Source organism: Paramisgurnus dabryanus, chromosome 7 (assembly GCF_030506205.2).
Source record: "Paramisgurnus dabryanus chromosome 7, PD_genome_1.1, whole genome shotgun sequence".
Taxonomy (NCBI): Eukaryota; Metazoa; Chordata; class Actinopteri; order Cypriniformes; family Cobitidae; genus Paramisgurnus; species Paramisgurnus dabryanus.
The window spans coordinates 24,251,334-24,277,695 of NC_133343.1; the positions used below are offsets into that span (position 1 = coordinate 24,251,334).

Here is a 26,362-nt window from a genome sequence, read left to right on the forward strand (position 1 = left end):
TATGCACTTATTCTAGGCATTTGTGTGGGTAGACTTAAGAGGCCATGACCTCAGTGAGTGTTTTGAAATACCAGTTTAATGTTTTAGACATCTGAGTTAGTTCACTAGGTTACAGGTTATTAAGAAATCATGTCTGAGCAACACTACACAGATATTCTTAATAAATGATTTAATAAGACTTTGGTAACTATCGATTACCAAATCAATAATTTACATTCAAGTAAAAAAGTGAGATAGAATTGCATTTTAAAGAAAGTGCTTGTTGGTTGCAATTTCTTATCTCTTTAAACAGAAAACGAACTTTCCACACCCTTACAGAAGCCTTACAGCCTCACAGTAAAGACCTGGACAGAGTCATTTGTAGATAAGAGTTGCAAACTGTGTTCTTTATATTTTCTTTTGAGATCAGCGCTTTGAATGGTCGTAATAAAAACATGAGCAGGTAGGAGTAATTATTTTACCTTTGATTCTACACATACTGTACTGTACACACTGTTAAAAATAATGGCGCTTCACGATTCCATAGAAGAAACATTTTTGGTTCCTTAAAGAGTCTAAACATCTGAACAACCTTTCTGTTTTCCAAAAGATTCATTATAGTGAAAAAGTGTTCATTACATTATATAAAGATATGAAAGAAATTCTTTTTCTAAGAACATTTGACTGAATAGTTCTTTGAGAAACTAAAATGGTTCTTCTATATATGGCATCACTGTAAAGAACCTTTAAAGCACATTTTTTGTAAAAGTGTGTGTTGGTCAGAAACATATCAATAGTAACAGTCTGCAAGTTTCAGACATTGTGGACATGACGAAACATTTATCTTGCAAAACACTGTTCATATAATATACAAAATAAAGTAATATTATATTATATTGTATTGTATTACATTATATTACATTACATTATTTTTAATACATGTTGCATAAGCAGCAGGTTGTTATCATAGAAATAGGCCCTGACACTAATCACGGTGGGTAATTTGCAACAACAACCGGCTATTTACCTAAAGGAACATTAAATATTAATTTAAAACATTTTATTTGCTCATTTTTAATGTATGCAGACCCCTTAGCAAAGGTAAACCCATTTACTTGTTTTAAGATAAGACAAGAAAGACGTAAAAAAATTTACTGACCACACTATTTGGTTTAATCATTTGTAAAAATAAAGTCACATATGTAATTAAAAAACGTTCATATTTCATTTTTGTGTATTAAACTGTACCTGTCAAAATTGTTTGCAACATACGTGTTGCTGCGTGTTATTAGTTTTAAGCCGTTGTTATCTGGGAATAACAAACGTGCCAATGTCGCAAAAGGCCAATCAGATACACACATAAATACATACATACATACATACATAGACATAAATGTTTATTTGTTATATAAATATATTGTTATATAAATATTTTATATTTATTAATAAATGATTTTATTATAATTGTTTTTATATGTTTTACTCACCATCTGGAAAATTTATTGGCATTGATTATGCATGAGATGTATAATTTGAATTATTATTGATATTAAATTATGTTAATGTATCTCAGTCATGTTGCCTACTATAACCTCACTCTAAAAAATGCTGGGTAAATACTGGACAGAACACACAGCTGTGTTGTTTTAACCTTGGGTAACAACAACCCAGCATTGGGTAATTTTTAACCCAGCAGTATGTTCACTCCAATATTTGCCCACTATGGGTTAAAAACAACCCAACATTTTTGGTAGAGTAAGTGCCAATGTGGAGTTAATGGCATAAATACTGTATCTACAAAAGAATAAAACACACAAGTCATTGACTATTGGCAACAGAACATACAGCTCTGGAAAAAAATAAGAGACCACATCAAGATTGTTTTCAGTTTTTCTAAATGGACTATATAGATGTATGTGCTTAAGGAAGATTATCATTTTTGTTTCATTCTGAGATCTACTGTACCAACATGATTTTTTTTTTTTTGCACTGATTTGCAGAAAACATAAACAAAAAAAAAAGATACAATGTTTTCAAATCTTGTACCTTAAAGAAAACAAGTTTATATTTATTTTTAAAACAGCACAATACTAATGTTTTTACATGTATTTTAGGAATAGTTTAAAAATGAAGTTGATGGAATAACTCTAATTTTTCATCACATCTTTCATGTGTCCTATCATGCTCTCAGTCTTTTACAAACTCCTGAGGTTTGCTTTTGTTGGAATGCAGACACTGGACTAAAATGTTCACAATACATCAACCGTAGAAATTATTATTCTGGAAAATATTTACTATGCATGTTTTGTTCTTTAGCAGGTATATGCCTTTAAGAAGTGCACTGGTATTCGTCTGCATACTTGTGCAACTGCACTGGAGCCATGAACAGGGCTGTGAAAAGAGTGAAGACTGCAAAAACAAAGATGTGTATGACAAAACTGTGACAGCAATACCAGAAAAGCTGAAGGATGGAGCTGAGGAAGTATATTTTGTAGGCAGTCAGATTAAAACCATACCAAAAGGGGCTTTTTCTAACAACACTCAATTCAAAAAAATTGAATTTTTAGGAACCTCAACTCAGTCTGTAGAGATAGGAGCCTTTGAGGGTTTACCTAATATCACGGCCATCGAGATATCTGGCACCGAAGTGACAACATTACCTGTGGGTGTTTTTAAAGATCTCATCAACCTTACAAAACTTACTTTGAAAAGTAACAAAATCCAGAGCCTTGAAAAAGGGATATTTGATGATTTAAAAAAACTTAAAAACATCTTTCTAAATATGAATGAAATCACAGCCATTGAGGAGGGGGTATTCGATAATTTGGAGAATCTCCAAATGCTTCATCTTGGAAAGAACAACATTAGCTCTGTATCAACATCTCTCTTTTCAAAACTTAAGAACCTGCAGATTTTCAGGATTTATGAGAACCAACTGACTGCTATTCCTGATGGGATTTTTGATAATTTTCCTAATGTGAAAGAAATTGGTTTGAATGGCAACAAAATCTCGTCTTTACAACCAAATTTGTTTCCACACAAAAGTAAATTATCAACCCTAACTTTGGACAGTAATCTTTTATCCGAACTACCAGAAAATCTTTTTGTTGGTTTCCCTGCACTAAAGACTCTAACTCTGCATAATAATCAACTCACCAGCCTCCCCAATGTTCTCTTCGGAGAAATGCCGAAACTAACAGATCTGAACCTTAGCAAGAATAATCTTTCTTATATTCCAACTGCAGTTTTCAGCCCACTGAAGAGGGTGAGAAAGTTAGATCTCTCCTCAAACCAGTTTTTGGGTTTATCTGGAGAATTTTTTGAAGGTCTCGAAAAACTGTCTGAACTTAATCTTCGAAACAACTTCATACAATCATTAAAAGCAGAGGATTTTGAGAAAATTCGGTCTCTTACTAACCTCAAACTAGAAAATAACAATCTACGAATCCTTCCTGGAGATGTTTTTCAAAATCTTCCAAAACTCAGTAGTGTTTACCTGAACAATAACCCATGGCAATGTGACTGTGACCTGTTGCCTTTCTTTGAATGGATGATAGACAATAAAGAAAAGATCAAGTCGAGATCTCCAGAACTTTGTGAGTCACCTATAGATATGCAAAATCTACCTATCTTGGATTTAAAAGAAGAACAATTGATATGTCGCGCAACAACCCAATACGTTACCACTACCATGACCACCACCACATTGCCTACCACAACTTTATTGACAACAACATTAACAACAGTTGCACCTACTACAACAACTTTAACAACAGTTGCACCTACTACAACAACTTTAACAACAGCTCCTCCTACTACAACAACATTAACAACAGCTCCACCTACGACAACAACATTGACAACAGTTGCACCTACTACAACAACTTTAACAACAGCTCCACCTACGACAACAACATTAACAACAGCTCCACCTACGACAACAACATTGACAACAGTTGCACCTACTACAACAAGTTTAACAACAGTTGCACCTACTACAACAACTTTAACAACAGCTTCACCTACAACAACTACATTAACAACAACAGCACCTACAACAACTATACCACCAACCGTTCCGATAACCGCACCAACTACTCAACTCACAACTTCACTTCCTACCACCGTCGCTACAACGAAATCTCCAACCACTACGTCAGCCCCCACAACTGCATTAACAACCACAATACAACCTACAACCACCACCATTGTCACCACCACATCAACAACCACCACCACGATGCAGCCTACAACTACATCTCTGATGACAACAATCGCTACGACTTTTTCAACTACATTGAACCTCACCACCACAACACCTTTTCCCACCACATGTAGCAGTTTCATCTACCTTGACTCCCATCAACAATCTTTTTCAAGAGCTACACCTACCCACAGGTTCTCATCATGCAAGGCTCTTCTGATATATTACTCGACAATGCTGATAATAGAAATCTGCTGTACGGTGGTGCTGGCTAAGTATACATATTCACTATACTGCTCTCTCCAGAACAGAGAGAGACTCTACAACCAGGTAAAACTGACCCATTTCTCCTATACTAAGTCCATAACACTCAGACCTGTGGATGAGGCAGAGACTGTAGCTCTGTGAGGAGGTTTTTTTTTTTAAAGACTACAAGAAGTGAACTGCTTTTTTTATAAGAATGCACTTTTTGACTTGATGAGGATCCACAGGACGATAGTCTGGACTACAGAAATGCTTTAAACCAACGCAATGCACTTTCCATATAAGTTTCAATGCTCACATTTGCACTTACTGTCCTTATTCTGAAGTCATCTAAAAATATATGTATTCGTCTACTATCTGGTCAGTAGTGAGCAGTGCCTGGTGGTACCATCGCATAGAGATACTGCACTGACGTTTACTCTTAATGTTACACAGAAATGTAATATGTTTAAAAACTCCTGTGTCAATTACTGAAGCTAAAGACAACTGTGACACAACTATTTCATAAACATGTGCAGTATAAAAATTCACTTTTGTTTATAAATACATTTAAATAACAAAATCTGTTGAAATATCAATTCATGGAGTCATCGGAAAATCATAGCAAAATTAACTGACAGCAAAAATATGCCACAGTTAAAGTCTAGGCCTACATATTCAAAATATAATATGCTTTTCAAGCTAATTCATACTTGTGCAGTTTGCAAATAAGAAAATCATATTGGATCAATGCTTACCAATTTTCCGTAGCCTACCGTGAAACATTCCAGTCATTCAAAACCTAGGCGTGAATTTTTTATTATTTTCAGCCACTTGGTGTCATTATTGCCTCATTTGATTTAATTACTGGTGGTTACTAGGCAGTCAATTTCACAGGTTTTTTACTCATTTATAGAAAACAAACAAATGATGCTGACTTAATGCAAAAGACTGCTATATGGAAGCTTGTTTCCGCCATGTTGTAAAAAATTATAAAATACAATTATGACTTTGTATCTCAGAATTCTGAGATATAAAGTCACAATTCTGAGATACAAAGTCAGAATTTTATTTTATAATTTTTTACAACATGGCGGAAACAAGCTTCCATACTGCTACTTGCTGCGTGCACTGTTATAAATTAAAACCTTAATGGACGCTTATACGCTGTGTGTAAAAATTGACCTTTCATTTTATAAATTATTTGTAATCAAATAGAAAAATAAAGCTTGCAGTCGGCACAGCTGATGTTGCACCATTGCATATTTAATGTTTTCAACTAAATGCATTTAACTACAAATTTTAAATTGATTTGTAACATGACATTTCATTGGGAAAGGGCTACAAACGGATGCATTCTACACAGGGAGAGTACACAGAGATAACGTCTAAGAGCTGCTGTTGTTCAACATTTATCTAAATAGCCTACACTATTATCTGCTGGTGAAGAAATGATTTGGTCAGAAATATTGACAACATTTGCAGTGATTACAATAAATTCAACATAAAGTTATTAACATTAAACACATGTTCAAAGTGAAATAAATTAAAATATTGTATCTCTGTACTGTATCTCTCAGCCAATAAATACTAACAGGTCTGATAATGATAAATAAATAACAATGGCTATGGAGACAAAAACACAAGGTAAACAAAATACACAGAGTATACAGAGAATAACACTAAATAATCTCTCTTTTAGTATAAGTAAATTATAATAATATAATACACTGGCAGTGATACTATACAAGTGGATGCTATATAAACTGATTGTCACAGATGCTATTGGCTACTGTCAAGGGTAAACGGACACAATCAGCCTATTGGCTGCAAACAGTGATGGATGCTATCCACACAAAGTGTAAATAGTTATGGCAGTTGTATTAAATGCAAATGGCCTGAGGAATAATGGGTGGGGTGAGTGTAAACAACCTATGCCAACAAAGCACTAATATATTTCAAGTCCTGTGAACGATAGAAAAGATCATTATGGCAGTTTATAGCCATATTTGTCATCTGTATGTGTTACATTACAGGACAGCCAAAACAGCTACATAACTGGTAAGTTTTCATAAGATGTTTATATACTTTTCAATTAGTTAAACTTGTGGCTAATAATACACAAGTACACAAGAACTCTAACCATTTGTAAATAATGTATAGTTTAAAGTTTTAGTGTGTACTAATACTCATGAGCTCTTATAAACTAAAGGAAACAACTTTACATTAATTAATGGAGTGGCCATTCAGAATTGCCATGTTGATGTATAGTGGCATTTTGGAGCAGGGCCGGCCCATAGGGTTATGGGGCCTTAGGAGAGACCATGGGTTAGGGGAAGGGAATATACAGTTTGTACAGTACAAAACGCTTAGGTTACTCACGTAACCCCGGTTCCCTGAAATAACGGGAACGAAGCATTGCGTCAGTTAGCTGACGCTATGGGGGGGGAAACTCCTGTTTACTCCGTGACTGAAGCCTATTGGTTAACGTCTGTACAAAGTACAGACCAATGACGTTTGAACCCGCGCGCGGGAGGAACGCGTCCCTATATAAGCGCGGTTCAATCGTCAGCAGCTCATTATTATTCGACTGAAGCGCGCAGCCGAATAACACTCGCTGCGTAGACGTTTGTAGCACGGCAAGAGACGCAATGCTTCGTTCCCGTTATTTCAGGGAACCGGGGTTACGTGAGTAACCTAAGCGTTCCCTTTCAATACGGTTCACTTCGCATTGCGTCAGTTAGCTGACGCTATGGGGGAACGTAATCCCATCACGCCGTGCATACACAACGTACTGAAGTGCCTTACCGGAGAGACACTGCGTGTGGCCCTATACCCGGCATATTCACAGCTTTAAAAGCAAATGTGTAAGCACCATATAAATTGTTGACGCGCACACGGTGGGGTTTTAAATGCACCGGGGGCACATAACATAGCACAAGACGGCGAGGTACGCACCGCGGCTGTGCGAGATAAGTAAATTCAGAGTCACGTTGGTGAGCTCGCTGAGCGCACCGTGGTGTACACATAAAACGCATGAGCGTGCATGATTGAGCCGAGAGAACCTGCGCTCGTAGGGCAGGGACGTCTAAGCTGTACAATCTGACAACGTAGACGGCGAAGACCAGCCGGCCGCGTAGCAGATATTAAATATAGATATAGATACCCCTGTAGACCAAGTTCATGAAGAAGCCAAACTCGCACAGAGTGGGCTCTATATAGGACATAGCTCATAGAGGGGCGTGAGCCAGTGCGATGGTTTCAACGATCCATCTAAATAACCACTGTTAGCAACAGACATACGTAGTGAGTGATCTGCGAAGCTCACGAACGGCCGATCTGACTATAATATGCGGCAGAACGGTTCGTAGCGTGGGATTATACAGATACCACAATAGTGTGAACCCCGGTGCACCCTCGAGCGCATCGGGATGCATATAGGTAGTATTATAGTGCACAGATCGGTGAGCTTTCCAAGCGCGCCGTAAATGTGTATTGACTATAAATTGCACGGGCACAGGTGAACACTTGAATACATCGTGAATGCATATAGATGAATCAGAGTGTTATAATGCACAGGCCGGCAAGATTCTCGAGCGCGCCGTCATGTGTTCTGATAATAAATTGTGCGCACACGGGTGAACTCTTCAGTGCACCGTGAATGCGTATAGATAAATCAGTGCACACAACGCGCCGTGAATGTGTACAGATATGATTGATGAACGTAACGGTGGGCACCCAACGCACCGTGAACGTACACAGATGAACAACAATGTATGTGTCACAAAGCATAACACAGCTGTGTATACAGGTGAGCTTTCCCAAGCGCATCTTATTGTATACCAAAATGTTATAGCGTGTACATGTGAGCTTCTCTAAGCGCACGGTGGACGCATATAATTAAAACCCATATCGTGCATACAGGTGAGCTAATGGGCGCACCTTTAATGCAACAAACCTCAGTAGTGCGCGAAGCAGGGATGTCGAAGCTGTAAACTGACAACGTGGACGGCGGGGACCAGCCGGCCGTGTCACAATTGTCAAATGAGAAACCTCTAAGACCATGCCCATGCTCTAAGACAAGTGAGCATAATTGTCACGGGAGGTGATAACGTCAACGATCCATAAATAGCCTGTATTGACAGGTGCTCTAGTGAGTGATCTGTGACGCAGATGAACAGCTGATCGTCTGATGTACGTCAGACGTATGTGTCATACAGGACCTTGGACAGTTCCAGAGCGCTGTGCCTCGGGCACCGTCCGCATCTGAGAAATGACAGGCTTATGAATAAAGTGAATGGCCAGCTGTAAAAGCATGGTTCGCTGTTACCGCCGCCGTCCGCATCTGAGAGATGACAGGCTTGTGAATTAAATGAATGGTCGGTCGTAAAAGCGTGGTTCGCTGTTATCACGGCCACATAGATATAGGTAGGGGAGAGAGCCGCCGTGCCTCTGTAGTGAGGAGAAAAGTGTTCCCCCGGCGATTCGCGGGGGGTTTTTACTTTCAAATGTCACTAGACAGAATGGATCAGACTTTGCATAAGGACGCCTCGTGAAAGGGGTCCTAGCAGCTTGTGTCAATGTGTCATAAGGCACGTAATGTAGGTCGTGTCCCACGGATGCCATCTCCGCACGCCCATCGTAATGGGTTAATATTGGTAGTTTAAGCATGAGATGCGTATCACTCTGATTGAACATAGCTTATAAAGCGATGCAATGGGTTTATAAAGGAGATGACTCGTCAGCTTGTTCAGGGGGCGAGATCTCAGTCTGGTTCGGTAAATAATGAAACCACCGTAGATTGCCCGACCGCATTATCACAATAACACGGTCGAGAGTGCTGCAGTGCTAAATCATCCTCATAATGTACCGTATTCACAGTACAAGGTGATTTATATGAGACAAACGGCGTTCCACGCGCCGAAGGCTGATTGCCGTCGTAAAGCGTGTTCAACCCACAGCAAATGCTGGGCTAGCTCGTAATGACAGCACTTCATGCAGCCGTGTGTAACTTAAGCAAGCTTCCCGGCCGTCAGCTCGGGGCGGGACCTTTGCTTAGTCAAACTGAAGTGGACTTATGAACAGAATGCCACGATATTCAGCTCTCTGAGGCTCGTTAGAGGGGTACGTGTGCCCGTCTTAAACGAGATGCCGCGCGCGTCTGACTGTGCGCGCGCTTTAAGCTTTGAAACTTATTGTGGCGGGTAGCAAGCTCACTTGAGGTTGATATTACCCTTAATATCTCCGAGTATTGGAGCGGAGGTGTGAGCGTCTTCGGATCCGCTAATATAAATCAGCTATATGGCCGAAAAACGTCATAAACCGCTTGGCTGTAAGCCTTTGAGTGGCCGTCCGGAGAGGGCGCGATTCAAACGCTTGGAGCCATGCAAAAGTCTGAGGCTGTCCTTCCTCTAGGAAGAGAGAATAACAGCCGTAAGACCGTGCTCGTTTGCGCCATCAGCATCGTAGCGGAGAAACTGAGGTGGGCTGCGAGCGAATTTGGCAGAAAGGTGTTAGAGACACCGTACAGTCGTGGGGTGTCAATACACAGTATATGGCCAAACCGGGGTCTTTTCGGCTAGCGTCGATAGAATTATGGACAGCGGACCGTGTGTGCGTATTACTGATTGCTTGTCAGTAAGGCGATAAAGTGTTTAGAGACACCGTACAACCGTGGGTGTCAATACACAGTATAGTAAGCACAGAAATTACTCTTTTTAGAGGAATTAAATACCGTTCGCCACTATAGTGAGGTCGCATAACCGACAGTATTACACAGTATGTTTGGATAAACAGCACACAGAAAACATTACAGGGCAGTCCAGCCGAGGCGCGACATAACCCCTTTTCTCCCAGACAGTTTCGTTCTCTGTTGATGCAGCTGTGCTGCGGAGACCAGAGCTCAGCCGTTCAGGTGCACAAGCCTCAGTAGTGACGGTGACCGAACGGCTCACGGAGCAGAGCAGTATGTCTAGGTGGTTTAATGTCAGACTGAACCCATCGCAGAGAGGAAGTCTGCCGTGAGGCCCGCGGTTTTGCCGTTTATTAAAAGGGCAGAAAAACCGGGTATATATATAAGAATGTACCAATATTCAGCGCACTGATATAGGACGGGACTGAATAAAGGGAGGTATTCGGGCCTCAGTATATTATAAACAAATTCGTTCTGCCTCTGATTCCGTCTAAACCAGAGAGAAATTACCAGGCAGACGAAAAATGAGCTATCTGAAGTGAGATCGGCTCAGGCCAGTAAAGCTCTATAATAAGTGTTTTAGCGCTCCAATAGAGGCGTGTCCGCCTTATCGAGCAGACGAATGAGATCGTGCCGCTCCAGGAGGGGAGGGGCATGAAGCTCTCTTATAATGAGTGTTCTTGGTGCTCCAATAGCGGCGAATCGGCCCTATCGAGCAGACGAATGAGATCGCGCCGCTCCAGAGGGGAGGGGCATGAAGCTCTGTAATCGTTGAACACTGGACAGCTGCATTTAGAGGCAGCGAGCCGTAATACCGCGTGCTAGCTAAGCCGTTAAGAGACCTCACCACTGTGGGGAAAGGAGCGAGGGACTCCGCGAGCGTGGAGCACGAGTGGCTGTGCTATGACAGAGACAGGAGCAGACCGCCCGTGTTTGCTTGTCGTATGCATCTATCCAGGTCTACGGTTCCCCGCTTGTTCATCTCAACAAGAGAGGAACGGCAGAGGGGAGCAGCAACACAGACAGAACAGCCATGCGTCGTGACGGTATCACCCGATGCACTCGGGGGATTAATATATGTGCCAGAGATCTCGCCACTGAATTTGAGAGGAGCGAAGGGACTCTGTAAGCATGAACGGTTGCGGTGTGACAGAACACAGGGGGGGTTAGTCCGTGTGTGCTTGTCTATGCATCCATCTAGTCTCATGGCTCGCCGTGTGTTCATCCCGGCGAGAGAGGAACAGCAGGGGGAGCACGAAACATGGATAAGACAACCAAAGCATAAGCGCGGTCCCGGCGTGGGAGGTGCCAGACCGGTAACGCGCTCGGAGGAAATTCATAGCAGAGAGGCTCACCGAGCCGCTGTGCTGGACGCTATTACAACAGCGCCTGCTCTTTTAGCGTATAGCTTTATATTAAAAATATTGATCTTACCGGGCGGCCGCAGGGGAGACCTCGTCAGGCGTGTCCGCTGCACAGGGCTCGTACCACGGCAAGCGAAGGCTATCTTCGGTTCTCGGCCGGAAAGCGGCAGGGGAAGACGCTAGGCCTGGACTCTGCTATCTTCGGTTCTCAGCCGGAAAACGGCAGGGGAAGACGCTAGGCCTGGACTCCGCTGCAGGGCTTTTGTCAACGGCGAGGTAAGGCTTCTTCTTTTCTTCGGAGCAGCGAGAGGTTCGCGCTGAAGGAGAAAATAAAGAGCTGCTGACGATTGAACCGCGCTTATATAGGGACGCGTTCCTCCCGCGCGCGGGTTCAAACGTCATTGGTCTGTACTTTGTACAGACGTTAACCAATAGGCTTCAGTCACGGAGTAAACAGGAGTTTCCCCCCCCATAGCGTCAGCTAACTGACGCAATGCGAAGTGAACCGTATTGAAAGGGAACCATTATGGCTATGGAATTTGTTTTTTAGCACCAGTGACCTCCATTTCATTTGTTTTACATTTTGAATTCTGGCTTTCAACATTTGCAATGTTTCTAGTTGCATCTTCAGTGATTTTGCAGCTGTTTGCCTTGTCTGAAGAGATTTCTCAACCAGGGGGATTTCCAAGGAGGCCTTAACATTACTTAAAATTATTCAAATAAGACAACACGGCCATTAAAATAAGCTCAAAGAAGCAACGATCATTATTTTTTTTTTCATTTTTTGTAGTGAATATAAATCTTTCTAGTCTTACCAAGCTAGTTCATTTTTATGTGGAAAAAATTGAATGAGTGAGGGGGCTTCAATTATTACTTCACAGTGCTATTTTCTGATTGGCTATAGCCTCTTTCTTTTCTTCTTTTGGATTGGCTCGCTCGACTCTCCCGATTGCCACTTCGCTACTGTCATCATCATTCAAACCTGACGACGAACCTTGTTGTGTTGTCTTAGTGATGAGTAATGGAATGACTGTCTGTCACGTGACATCTACCGGTAAGCAAAACTTGTTGTGCGTGTGCAATCTGTATGCAGTGGCGTAGCAAGTGAGTCCCAGGCCCATATGCAAAAAAAAAATGTATGGGTCCCCTTAAGCCAAAGCCACCCACAACCTTGCCCGTTGGCACTGTTAACTGTGGCGTTATATATGTGACGATATGAAGGGGGAGGAGATTTATACTGCATTCAGCAAATTATGTGAGCAACATGTACATGTTTGTGTTTTTCAGAGAAAATGTTTATGTGTGGTTTTTGAACAAGCAAAATTTTAAGTAATTAATAAAGTCCACAAAACCTATACTAAATATGTTTTCACAAGACTTGTCATTGTCCCGACTCTTATATGTGTTTTTGTAATCATTATAGTACAAACACAACAAGGGATGAGCAAGGTTAACTTATCTTTATTTATGTAAAGCTGCTTTGAAACAATTGACTTTTGTGAAAAGCGCTATATAAATAAAATTGAATTGAATTGAATTGAAAATCAAGACTTTGTGCTTGTTTACTGACGCGATTACTCAAGTATGTCATGACAAGTTATGATAGGTTTATGTCAAGTTGTCATAACAAAGACATCTCAAACAATGTCATCTTTGCATTAAAAATTACATAATTGAACGAATGACACTTAATGACCGTTGTCATAAATGTGCATAAAATCTTCTTCATGTTCATAATCACATTTTATGATCTAATCATTGGGCTTTAGACTTCAAAATAAGCCAGATCAGAGCCTTCTGCCTCCATCCCGGCAGGGAGAGGCTGTCAGTAGTGATGTACTGCCGTGAACCCTGCACCCTGCCCCCACATAACAAGTACATTAATACTTTGTGTCCTCCTTCCTTGCGTCTTTCCTTGCTTGCATCAAAGGAGGGTGGAGATAAGACGCGGGAAAGGAAGCGAGTAAAGGAAATGAGGATGCACAAATAAAAATTGAGAAGCACCCATTGCTATCATATATAAGAAAACTGGTGTGAAACAATTGAAGCAAAGGACAGATATCACTACGTGTTTGGAGTTTAATGGTAAGATCATTTGTACTATTTAATTTAGTTTTAAAGAATACTTGACTAATGTATTTATAGAAATAGAAATTAACTAAAAAACATTCAATAAATATATATTTTAGCAGTTTAAACTTTTAAAATAAAACAAAATGTTATTGAATGCCTGATTTTAAATCAGTTTTACTACAACAAACAGATGTATAATGAAACAATTATCGAAGGTTGAACGCTCAAACTTCTGTATAGTTTGGTATAATTAACAGATTATAAAATAAACTATTTGCAAACTAAATTGCATTCTTTGTGTTCATATTGCCAATAAATGTCTACTAGCCAAAGGTATGCAAGTATATTTTTGTGCTTTTGTGAGAAAAAAATATTCCTTATTCTTGGGCATTTCAGGAAACATTTACTTGCAGTTTCATTATGAAGTTTACAATGCACAGCGAAACTCAAAGTTTACTGTATATCATGTTCAATCACACACATTATAGTTTTTAACGTGTACTGGCCGTTTAAAGCACAGAATTAACACATGTTGCGCTTCTGCTCTTAATCATTAAATTCATTAAACTTTAATCTAAAACATTACTGAGAAATGTTGGTGAATCGGAGATATTCAGCAACTAAAATGATGAAGTAAAATAATAATCAACGACAAAGTGGTCTTTTGATGCTATTGTTAACAATTTCCTTTTTTCTCCATATTAATTCCTTGACCTTGGGGAGGGGGCAACTATGTGTAAAGAAATCCTAAGGATTACTAGCATCTGTGACTCATATTGTTTTCAGATTTTACTTAAACAGCATAAAATGTGAAATGATAACATGTACAGGTGATTGTTAATTTTTTGGGATGTCACAGAGGGTGGAAAATCCACTTCCACAAAACTTGCAAAACAAAAAAAAGGAAATAATTTGGGTTGGGTAACTTGATCTTTCTCTGTAAAAAATAGAGAAGTTGAATAAATGTAAAAACATGAGGCACCCCATACAGTAAAATTGAGTTGTCTCAACCAGGGTTATTATAGTTTTTTAAAAAAAAAAGGTTTTTTATTTCCGTTTATTTTTAGTTTTTGTTTAGTGGTGCATAAATAGTTATTTGGTTTCTATTTTTCAAAAATCATTACTTTTAGTTTTATTCAGTTTGAGTATAGTTTTAGTCTATAGCGTAATATGTGACCCGTCACGGAAACCAGGGACTCAAGTCGGCAGCACAAGTTTCGAGAAAATGAGAAACAAAGTTTTTTTTTCGAAATTTGTGATTTTCGTTTTATTGCAGAATCTGTTAGTTGAGATCACGAAGAAGCCTCTCCATGTTTGAGATAGCAGTTTTTGTATATTTAAAAGCGTACATTTTGCGGTTAAAATAGGCTTGTTTTTCCGGAGATTCTAGCGTGCAGCGGGGGGCGTCATTGTCTGTGTGTATATTTACATACTGTATAAGCTTTTGTTTTCGCCTCCGCCCCCAAAGGGAACAGCGTGACTACTAAATAAGGATAGTTCGCCCAAAAATGAAAATAATGTAATTAATGACTCACCCTTATGTCGTTCTAAACTCGGAAGACCTCCGTTCATCTTCGGAACACAGTTTAAGATATTTTATCGTTAGATTTAGTCCGAGAGCTTTCCCCTTCATTGAAAATCTATGTATGGTTTCCATGTCCAGAAAGTTAATAAAAACATCATCAAAGTAGTCCATGTGACATCAGTGGGTCAGTAAGATTGTGTTGATGCATCGAAAATACAGTTTGGTCCAAAAATAGCAGAATTACGACTTTATTCAGCATTGTCTTCTCTTCCGGCTCGAACGTGACTGTAGTGACGCGCTGCCCTGTTCCTCAGACATGTTTGCTAAGTTTTTTTTTTTTTTCAAACTTATAGCCTGCGTCTCCCCAGACTGTAAAGCTCGGGCGCACAAAACAAAAGAAAAATAAAAGAAGCTGGGGCGGAACAAATAACAGTCAGCCGCATTGTACGTCAGCCGCGTCACTGACTTTATGCGGCGCCGCAGTCGGATGACGTCAAAGTACCGCGAGAGCTCTTCAAGAAATCTTACGGAGTAGTTTAATTTCGACTCGCTCTCGCTGTACTTTGACGTCATCTGTATGTCAGTTCTTGCAGCGCAGCATGAGTCCAAACACACAGAAGTTACACAGATATCGTTGTATTCTTCATATAATTGGCTACATGTTTTGTCTATCAATATTTTCCATGAAGTCATTGGCTGATGGAGGAACGAGCGAGCCATTGGTAACCTCTCTAAAGGATGTCACGTTTTCGACGGCGCTGTTTGGATGATCTATTATACTACTTCCCTATTTTAAATACAAATTTTGAAGGCGGGTTCATGTGTTTAACGGAGTGTAAGCTCATATACCCTTACATGTTACGATTTAAATAGTCTTCAGATTATATATTATATTGTATTACCAGACATTCATGCGAAATCTGATGTAAACTATCTATATTTCACGGATTATACGCATTTGTGGACAAATATGGTCATTGGATAATCTGAAACAGACTGGATTCGACTTGTGATCCCCACAAAGGTAAAAGAGTCATGTTTATTTTTGCGGGTTGTCATTTGGTCATAAAATACTACATATGATGCTAGAACATCTCAAAAAGGGTTTTACAGGGGGCATGGCTTAGCTAAATGAGATGTAAATGAGCCCTATTGTCTCCCCCAGCTGAAAAGAAGAGTCCCTTTCGTCTCGATTTTCTCGGTTTGAGTATTTCTGAGTTCCTATATTCAAATGGCCACAACTTCTCCAAATCTTATCAGATTTCCATGTGTTACACATCGTTGGAAAGCTTAGACACTGCACTTTCAGAATCTGTGAATAACTCAAAATGCACAGATCCGACTTGTGTCCCTACTTTCCGTGACTGGGCACATATTATGGTAGTGGTGGTCAAAAGTTTACATACAGTACACCATGCCAAATCTGGAAATGTTGAAAATAAGAGGAGCATAAGAGGATTAAAAAAAATACGTTTTTTATTTAGTCCTGCCCTTTAGTTAGCTACCAGCAGTGAAGCTCTGTGCCCGCCAATATGTGATTTCGACAAATACAAAATTATCACAATAAAAAAGCACACCATATAAGTTAGAATGTTGTTATTGGTGAGTTTTGGGTCTTCCAAAGATTTGAGAAATGTTTAACGGTGGGAAAAAAATTCATTTGGCACTTGCCACTTTTTTAGCCGTTCAATCTAAGTGAAGGAAGGGCAGGAGAAATACCACACCAACCAACACTTTAAATTCTGCTGGGTTATTTTACCCCAATGCTGGGTAAATATTGAACCAAACACATGTTGGGTTATAAATAAACCTATGCTGGTTTGTTGTTAACCCCACCAAAAGTTGAAACGACCCATTGCATTGAAAAAACCCATCATAGGTTTATTTATAACCCAACATGAGTTCTGTCCAATATTTACCCCGCATTGGTTATAACCCAGCAAAATTTTGAGTGAATCAGCACATCCTACTTGTATTGTATCTTACATCCTATTTGTATTGTACAAAATTATGTAAAAGTGACAAGCAATGTGACCTCTGCATTTAACCCATCCCATTGAGTAGTGAACACATACACTGCAAGTCATGAACACACACACACACACGGAGCAGTGGGCAGCGATCCCAGCGCCTGCGGATCAATTAGGGTAAAGTGTCTTGCTTAAGGGCACCACCCGCCAGCCGTGAGACTCGAAACATCAACTTGCAAGTTATAAGCCATACTCATTAACCACTAGGCTACAACTGCCCACTGTGTGCCCACTTATGCCTGTGTAAAACGACTCAAAATCAGTGCAAGGTTTAGGGCCCTATCTTGCACCCAGCGCAATTGACTTTGTCAGTGACGCATGTATCATTCGTATTTTGCAACGGCGCACAGCGGGTTTTTCCCTCCACAGACGCACGTCGACAAACTAGGGAATGAACTTGCGCTCCCTGGGCGTTTCAGCGCAAAAAAAGAGGCGTGTTCCGGCGCAAACCATCCCTGATGCTATTTTGCAGTTTCAAAAAACAATTGCGCCACTGACCAGAAAAAAAAAGTTTAAAGTCAGTGGCGCGTTGCGCGTTGTTCATTATGCTATTTTAAGGGTGCATGCTTGACCATAATGTAATGCGTGCACAACGCGCACACTCTCTGCTTATCTAATCTACACAGATGCAACAGTTATTTTTGCAAATCATAAATTGTTACACTAAAAAATATTAATACACGAGATAAGGGGAATCATAGTGGTGAGCATTGTGGTGATAGTTTTTATTTATTGTGTGGCTGCGTTAAAAAATTCTCATGCAAATAACGATTAAAATATTTTCATAAGTTTGTTGTGTGGCTGTATTACGTTTATTTTATGTAAATAATAATTTAAATGTTTTCATAAGAAACCTTAATGTATATGAACTTGATTTGTTAGTCTACTTTGGGGTTGGACCTTGCGTTTCTTGGGTCCGATTTCAAAGCCCCCAAACCCTTTCAGCGGTGAGGGTGGACGCAGCGATGTCCTCTACTAGCGTCAGGTCATGTGTAGAGGCAGATCCACCTCCCGTTACACGGCGTGCCCGATTTATGCTGGCAAGCTTGGGATTCCCCCGTACAAGGACATCGGTCTCCTCGGCTGTGAACCACTCCTGGCGTGCGCCACGTAAATCCGTCATAATAATAGCAACCCGCCACGGAACTTGCGCCCTTGCGTTTAAAGGGAATGTTGGATAGCGTTCTGATTAGTTTATTTGACGTTACGCCCAAACCACACCTATGAATAATGAACCTACTTCAGACCAACCCCTTATTGATTTGTGCCCGGCGCAAGAGTTATTTCTCACGCCGGGAAAATAGCAACAGCGCCCATGATCCGCCCACAAACTCACTTGTGCGTTGCGCTTCGCACTTGCGTTTCAGATCGTTAAAATAGGGCCCGAAATGTTCCCTTTTAGTCGGTCACTTCAATGTCACGTCGATGACCCACAAATTGGGAACTTGTTAGAGAGACCAATCTGCTTCGAGTGTAACTAGTAAGAGCCAATGAACATTGGCATGCAGTACAGTGGGGCTCGAAAGTTTGGGCACCCTTGGTAAATATGAGCAAAGAAAGCTATAAAAATAACCTTTAATGTTTTTCTTTAAAGCTTTAATAAAAAATCACAAAAATATAATGTTTCATTAAAGTAAAACAATTGAAAGTGTAGGGGAAATTACATTACAAAATAAATTATTTTCTCTAATACTCACTGGGCATGAATATGGGCACCCCTTTATTTAATCCTCTTTGCTACCTTAATTTGCATGAGTACCAGATCAGAGCCTTCTTGTATAATGTCTGATGAGGTTGAAGAATTCATGTCAGCTGATCTTAGATTAGAATTTCTCCAGACCCTTCATATGTTGCTGCTCTCTACTCTTCAGTCATTGTCTGTATGGTTCAGGTCAGGGAATTTGGATGGCTACGGCAGGACCTTGATTTTGTGTCAGGGACCCATTTTATATTTACTTTGAGGTTTGTTTTGAACCAATGTCCAAGCATCTTTTTTTATGTAGTTTATGTAAAAGGTCTTGAAATAAACCACGGATCATCAGAAGGTTGGAAGTTGGTATGCATTTAGGCATTTGTGTGGGTAGACTTAAGAGGCCATGTCCTCAGTGAATGTATTGAAATACCAGTTTAATGTTTTAGACATCTGCTACTGTAAGTAGTTTGCTGGGTTACATATTTAAAAATTATGTCTGAGCAACACTAGACAGAGATTCTCAATAAATGATTTAATAAGACATAGGTAACTATTGAAAACCAAATCAATTTATGTTCAAGTCAAATCAGAGCTGTATTTTAAAGGTTTAATGATATTTCTCTCTTTGAACAGAAAACAAACTTTCCAAACCCTTACAGAAGCCTTGCAGCCTCACAAAGACACGGACAGAGTTTAGATAAGAGAAGCAAGCTGCGTTCCTTATATAGCACTTTGAGTGGTCTTACTAAAAACATGAGCAGGTGGGAGTAATTATTTTTCCTATGCATTCACACATACTGTACACACTGTTAAAAATGTTGGTGCCTCACATAGAAGAAAAATGTTTGGTTCCATAATGAGCCCCTTTTACGTCAAAATTTTGAATTATTATTAATATTGAATTATTTATTTTAATGTTTCTCAGTCTTGTTGCCTAAGTGTAATTATACCATAATAATTGAAAAATAATATTAAAATGAGGATTTTTTTAAAGGGAGCATTTCATGAAAATCTGACTTTTCTATGTTTAAGTGCTATAACTGGGACCCAGTGCTTCTATCAACCTAGAAAATGTGAAAAAGAACAACCCAGTAACTTAGTTTTGGTAAACCAATCTATGCAAGCATGTAAAAAATAGGTATTTGACATTTGGCTCCCCTTGTGATGTCAGAAGGGCATCTTATAATAATACCACCCCTTATCCAACCACAGCACTGCCATTAAGTGCAGATTTATAAAACTATAAATGTTTTGCTCTTAGCAGGTATATGCCTTTAAGAAGTGCACTGGTATTCGTCTGCATACTTGTGCATCTGCACTGGAGCCATGAACAGGGCTGTGAAAAGAGTGAAGACTGCAAAAACAAAGATGTGTATGACAAAACTGTGACAGCAATACCAGAAAAGCTGAAGGATGGAGCTGATGAAGTATATTTTGTAGGCAGTCAGATTAATACCATACCAAAAGGGGCTTTTTCTAAAAGCCCTCAATTTAAAAAAATTGAGTTTTTAGGAACCTCAACTCAGTCTGTAGAGATAGGAGCCTTTGAGGGTTTACCTGATATCACGTCCATCGAGATATCTGGCACTGAAGTGACAACATTACCTGTGGGTGTTTTTAAAGATCTCATCAACCTTACAAAACTTACTTTGAAAAGTAACAAAATCCAGAGCCTTGAAAAAGGGTTATTTGACGATTTAAAAAAACTTGAACAATTGGGTCTACGTATGAATGACATCACATCCATTGAGGAGGGGGTATTCAATAATTTGGAGAATCTCCAAATGCTTCATCTCGGAAAGAACAACCTTAGCTCTGTATCAACATCTCTCTTTTCAAAACTTAAGAACCTGCAGATTTTCAGGATTTATGAGAACCAGCTGACTGCTATTCCTGATGCGATTTTTGATAACTTTCCCAATGTGAAAGAAATTGGTTTGTATGGCAACAAAATCTCATCTATACAACCAAATTTGTTTCCACACAAAAGTAAACTATCAATCCTAACTTTGGACAGTAATCTTTTATCCGAACTACCAGAAAATCTTTTTGTTGGTTTTCCTGCACTAAAGACTCTAACTCTGCATAACAATCAACTCACCAGCCTCCCCAATGTTCTCTTCGGAGAAATGCCGAAACTAACAGATCTGAACCTTAGCAAGAATAATCTTTCTTATATACCAACCGGAGTTTTCAGCCCACTGAAGAGGGTGAGAAAGTTAGATCTCTCCTCAAACCAGTTTTTGAGTTTATCTGGAGAATCTTTTGAAGGCCTCGAGAAACTGTCTGAACTTAATCTTCGAAACAACTTCATACAATCATTAAAAGCTGAGGATTTTGAGAAAATTCAGTCTCTTACTAACCTCAAACTAGAAAATAACAATCTACGAATCCTTCCTGGAGATGTTTTTCAAAATCTTCCAAAACTCAGTAGTGTTTACCTGAACAATAACCCATGGCAATGTGACTGTGACCTGTTGCCTTTCTTTGAATGGATGATAGACAATAAAGGAAAGATCAAGTCGAGATCTCCAGAACTTTGTGAGTCCCCTATAGAAATGCAAAATCTACCTATTTTGGACTTAGAAGAAGAACAATTGATATGTCGAACAACAACCCAATATGTTACCACTACCATGACTACCACCGCATTGCCAACAACTTTATTGACAACAACATTAACAACAATTGCACCTACTACAACAACTTTAACAACAGCTCCACCTACTACAACAACATTAACAACAGCTCCTCCTACTACAACAACATTAACAACAGCTCCACCTACGACAACAACATTAAAAACAGCTCCACCTACTACAACAACATTAACAACAGCTCCTACTACTACAACAACATTAACAACAGCTCCACCTACTACAACAACTTTAACAACAGCTCTTCCTACTACAACAACATTAACAACAGTTCCACTTACTAAAACAACTTTAACAACAGCTCCACCTACAACAACAACATTAACAACAGCTTCACCTATGACAACACCATTAACAACAGTTGCACCTACTACAACAACTTTAACAACAGCTCCTCCTACTACAACAACTTTAACAACAGCTCCTCCTACTACAACAACATTAACAACAGTTGCACCTACAACAACTACACCAACAACCATTCCGATAACCACGGCAACACCACAGACCACCACAGTCATAATCACCGCACCAACTACTCAACTCACAACTTCACTGCCTACCACTGTCGCTACAACGAAATCTCCAACCACTATGTCAGCCACCACAACTACATTAACAACCACAATAAAACCGACACAACGGTTCTCATTATGCAAGACTCTTTTGATATATAACTTAACAATGCTCATGATTTTAATCTGCTGTACGGTGGTGCTGGCTAAATATACATATTCACTATACTGCTCTCACCAGAACAGAGCCATACTCTACAACCAGGTAAAACTGACCCATTTCTCCTATACTAAGTCTATAATACTAGTGGATGTTGATGAGGCGGAGACTGTAGCTCTATAAGAAGTTTTTTTTAAAGACTACAAGAAGTTAACTGCTGTCTCTGATAAGAATGCACTTTTTGACTTGATGAGGATTCCACAGGACGATAATCTGGACTACAGAAATGCTTTTAACCAATGCATGAACTGTTAAACTTTGCATATTAGTTTTAACACTCCCAGTTGCACTTACTGTCCTTATTCTGAAGTCTTCATCTACTATATGGTCAGTAGCAGTGGCGGCTGGTGTCTGCTCTTCTGAGGGGCGCAAATTCAAAATATGTGTTTGTTGCGTCATGTGAACCATGCGCATCGCGTGTTTTGTCAAAATAATTGCCTGCTGCACATGCGTCAAAACCGTTTATGATAAAAGAGACGCTCACGTTCACAAAATACACGCAAGACACTCACTTAACAGTACACTAAGGGGTTTTCACACTGCGCTTAACCCTGGGTTATCTTCATTCTAAACCCCGCTTTTAACCCAGGGTTATGAAACCCCGCATTGTGGTGCCAAACGCATGCAGTGTGAAACAAAGCAGGGTTAGAATGTTATGACCCTAATTAAACACAGCTGAAGTAGCTAATCAAGGCTTGATAATTACAGACAGGTGTGTTGAAACTGGGTTGGAGACACGTGATGCACATATGTTCACTTGACGCACAGAACATATATTTTGAAATTACGAACCACACACATGACGGGCTACATACCTGTTGTGACAAACTTCACATCATACGCCCTTGAAAAAAGTAGTCACCGGCTATGATCCCCTATGATTACGATGAGACAGTGAACCACTTTTAGTGCTATTTAGCACTGTTTGTCCCTTTTCTGGGAAACAGCTATGTTATACAGCAATATAATATGTTTCAAAACTCTTGTGTCAGTTACTGAAGCTAAAGACAACTGTGGCCAGGGGCGTAGCATAAGGTCCCAGGCCCTATGAATAGGCATTCCTGATATTCAAACAGTTTTGCACTATAGATTTTGTGTTCTAGTTTTAAGTTTGTGCTCACCTTTCTTTGAAAAGTCAGTCACAAATCGTTTCCCCTCGTTTAGTTTTTCCTTCTCCTGTCTTTCCTTTCTTTTTTGGTGGCCTGATTTAGCTTTGTTTGAGAAAGACAATTCAACCGCACCGCAGAAGTTTGCGCTCCACCAGACGATTAACTAATATAAACAACATACGCGTGCAGTTGAACTAAACCAATTGGCACGTTAGCAAGGGGTGGGACCGTGAAACTTTAGATAGTTTTTACTTATACAAAATGTGACTTATACAAGTCAGTCAAACAATTATTCAGCCAATACACTAACTTTACATTTCATCTTACATTTATTATCAAATTTAATTAGGAAATGAAAATATCCAGGTAAAATAAAATTTATAAAAAGGTTAGTTCCAATCCTTGATTCTGATTGGTCAATAGGTGTGCTTTATTCACGATAAAACATGGCTAAAGGGGATCGCACAGCAGCCGCGCAGCTCAGCGTCGCGCCGCGTCCAGTCGCGTCTAGGACAACTAAATAGCGCGAGCTTCGTCAGATTGCATCTACTTCAAAATGCAAAATATATGTTAGCAGCCAATGTTAATCGTTAATGATTTGGGACAAATATGATGTTATTTAATGTTAAACTATGTGATTGGCGCTGTGTGGCACAACAGGGATTTGAGCAACTTCTTGAGTCACAGCTGGGCGGCGCGGACAGGCGCCACTTGGCAGTGCCGGTGTGCATATACTCATAGAAAACAATGTGTTCTATTTTTTTAGAATGGTGCGGCGCTGAGCGGCGCGGCTGGTGTGCGATCCCCTTATGACCGCTTCACCCAACGGTTGTGTTTATTACTGCGCCCTTAGCAACACCCTTAGCAACCACACGTATCGGTTTGTTGTTTTTATTTGAGCTTTCATTGGAACACATTTTTGTTTATGGTCAGGGACTACTGTATTTTTTATAGCGGAAGGAATGCTTTTTATTGATTTAACTTCATGAAAGTTGCACTAATATTTTTTTTTATTAAAAAATATTTAAGCAATAAGGTTCTTGAGGCAAGTGCTGTATCGTGAATAAGTAACGGCTGAAGGGGTTACATATTCCAGACTTTTTAAGAACCCTCTCTTCCCTTGGGGCCCTGGTAATCAGTACTGTTTTTACCCCTAGTCCGATGCCCCTGACTGTGGCACAACTATTTCATAAACATAAAAATTCACTTTTGTTTATGAATACATTTTAATACTGTAAATGTTGAAGTACAATTAATTGCTTTGCACTGATGTTTCCTCATTTATAAGATGTGATAAAAGCAACTCCGAAATAATAAAGTTGAGAACGTTTATGTACTTCTCATTAACAAAACATAATAAAAATCTGTAATTTGAAGAACAAAATGTGTTGAAATATCAATTCATGAAGTCATCTAAATTGGTCTAAATTAACTGACAGCAAAAAATATGCCACCGTTAAATTCTAGGCCTACATATTTTACATAAAATATGCTTTTCAAACAATTGCATAAGAACATCATCTTGGATCAATGCTTACCAATTTTCAGTAGCCTACCGTAAAACGTTTTAGTCATTCAAAACCTAGGCGTGTATTTTCTTATTTTCAGCCACTAGGTGTCATTATTGCCTCATTTTATTGAATTACTGATGGTGTCTAAGCCGTCAATTTCTCTGGAAATGTGCAAATGAAGACTGATGACTGCTACTTGCTGCATGCACTGTTATAAATTAAAACATATTGCATCTTTTTTTATGAATTATTTGTAATTAAATAGAAAAATAAAGATTGCAGCCGCCTGAACTGATGTTGCAGCACTGTATATGTAATATGTTTTTTGGTTCAACTAAACATTTTAAATTGATTTGTACAGTTCATTGGGAAAGGGGTACAAACGGATGCACCCACACAGGGAGAGATCACAGAGGTAAAGTCTGTGCCACGTTTGTTCAACATCTATCATATTACTAAATAGCACACTATTTTGTGCTAGTGAAGAAATGGCTTGGACAGAAATATTTTTTGCATAATTTGCAGTGATTCAACATACAACAAATTCAACCTGAAGTTAATATTAAACAATTGTTTAATTGTGAAAGAGATGAAAATATAATGTGTCTTTATAATAATTAGGCAGGTTACTACATTGCCTCCTCCTGACATAAACATTTATAAGACAAAAATATCTCTAAGCCAATAAATACTAACAGATCTGATAATGATTCGGTATTTATGTGATAAATACAAAACAGTGGCCATGGAGACAAAAACACAAAGTAAACAAAATACACAGAGAATAACACTAAATAATCACTTCTTTAGTATAAGTTATAATAATATAATACACTGGCAGTGATACTATAGAAGTGGATGCTATTTAAACTGGATGTCACAGAAGATAGATGCTATTGGCTACTGTCAAGGATAAACGGAAACAATCAGCCTTTTGGTTGCAAACAGTGATGGATGCTATCCACACAAAGTGTAAAGTTATGTGGCAGTTGTATTAAATGCAAATGGCCTGAGGAATAATGGGTGGGGTGAGTGTAAACAACCTATGCCAACAAAACACTAATATATTTCAACTCCTGTGAATGATAGAAAAGATCTCCACTTTATAGCCATATTTGTCTTTTGCATGTGTTAGCAAAGTCACATTACAGGATGGCCAAAAAAAAGATACTTCACTGGTAAGTTTTCATAAGCTGTTTAAATACTTTACAATTAGTCCAATTTATGGCTTTCCAAGGACACACAAGTACACAAAAACTTTGTGTTGAGTTTAAGTGTGTACTAATACTCATGAGCTCTTCTAAACTGAAGGGAACAACTTTACATTCATTGATGGAGTGGCCATCCAGAATTGCCATGGTGATGTATAGTGGCATTTTGGAGCCATAGTGATGGCTATATAATGCACGTATATTTTATCTAGCCACGGTGAAATGAAAAGGAAACAAAACCGCTTTTAAAGCCTCGGCTGCATCAGAGTTTAGTTTTTATGATGCAAATCATGCCGACAAAGAGGCATTTCAGATGCAAAACATAAATTGATATAA

The 26,362-nt window shown here is 39.3% G+C and overlaps 1 protein-coding gene across 1 annotated transcript; it reads left to right on the forward strand.

Annotated features, from left to right (window-relative positions):
* The first annotated feature begins 167 nt into the window (after nt 1-167).
* On the forward strand, nt 168-26,362 carry LOC135757918 (uncharacterized). Its single transcript, XM_065272690.2, has 4 exons — nt 168-442; nt 2,296-4,587; nt 19,409-19,564; nt 20,065-26,362. The coding sequence occupies exons 1-4, from the start codon at nt 435-437 to the stop codon at nt 22,316-22,318; spliced, it is 4,710 nt and encodes a 1,569-aa protein (XP_065128762.1). The 5' UTR covers nt 168-434; the 3' UTR covers nt 22,319-26,362.

Coding starts and splice junctions, on each gene's coding strand:
- LOC135757918 (XM_065272690.2), top strand. Junction 4,588..19,408: donor GAGGCAGAGACTGTAGCTCT/GTGAGGAGGTTT, acceptor TGTATTTTAAAG/GTTTAATGATATTTCTCTCT. Junction 19,565..20,064: donor CTTACTAAAAACATGAGCAG/GTGGGAGTAATT, acceptor TTTTGCTCTTAG/CAGGTATATGCCTTTAAGAA.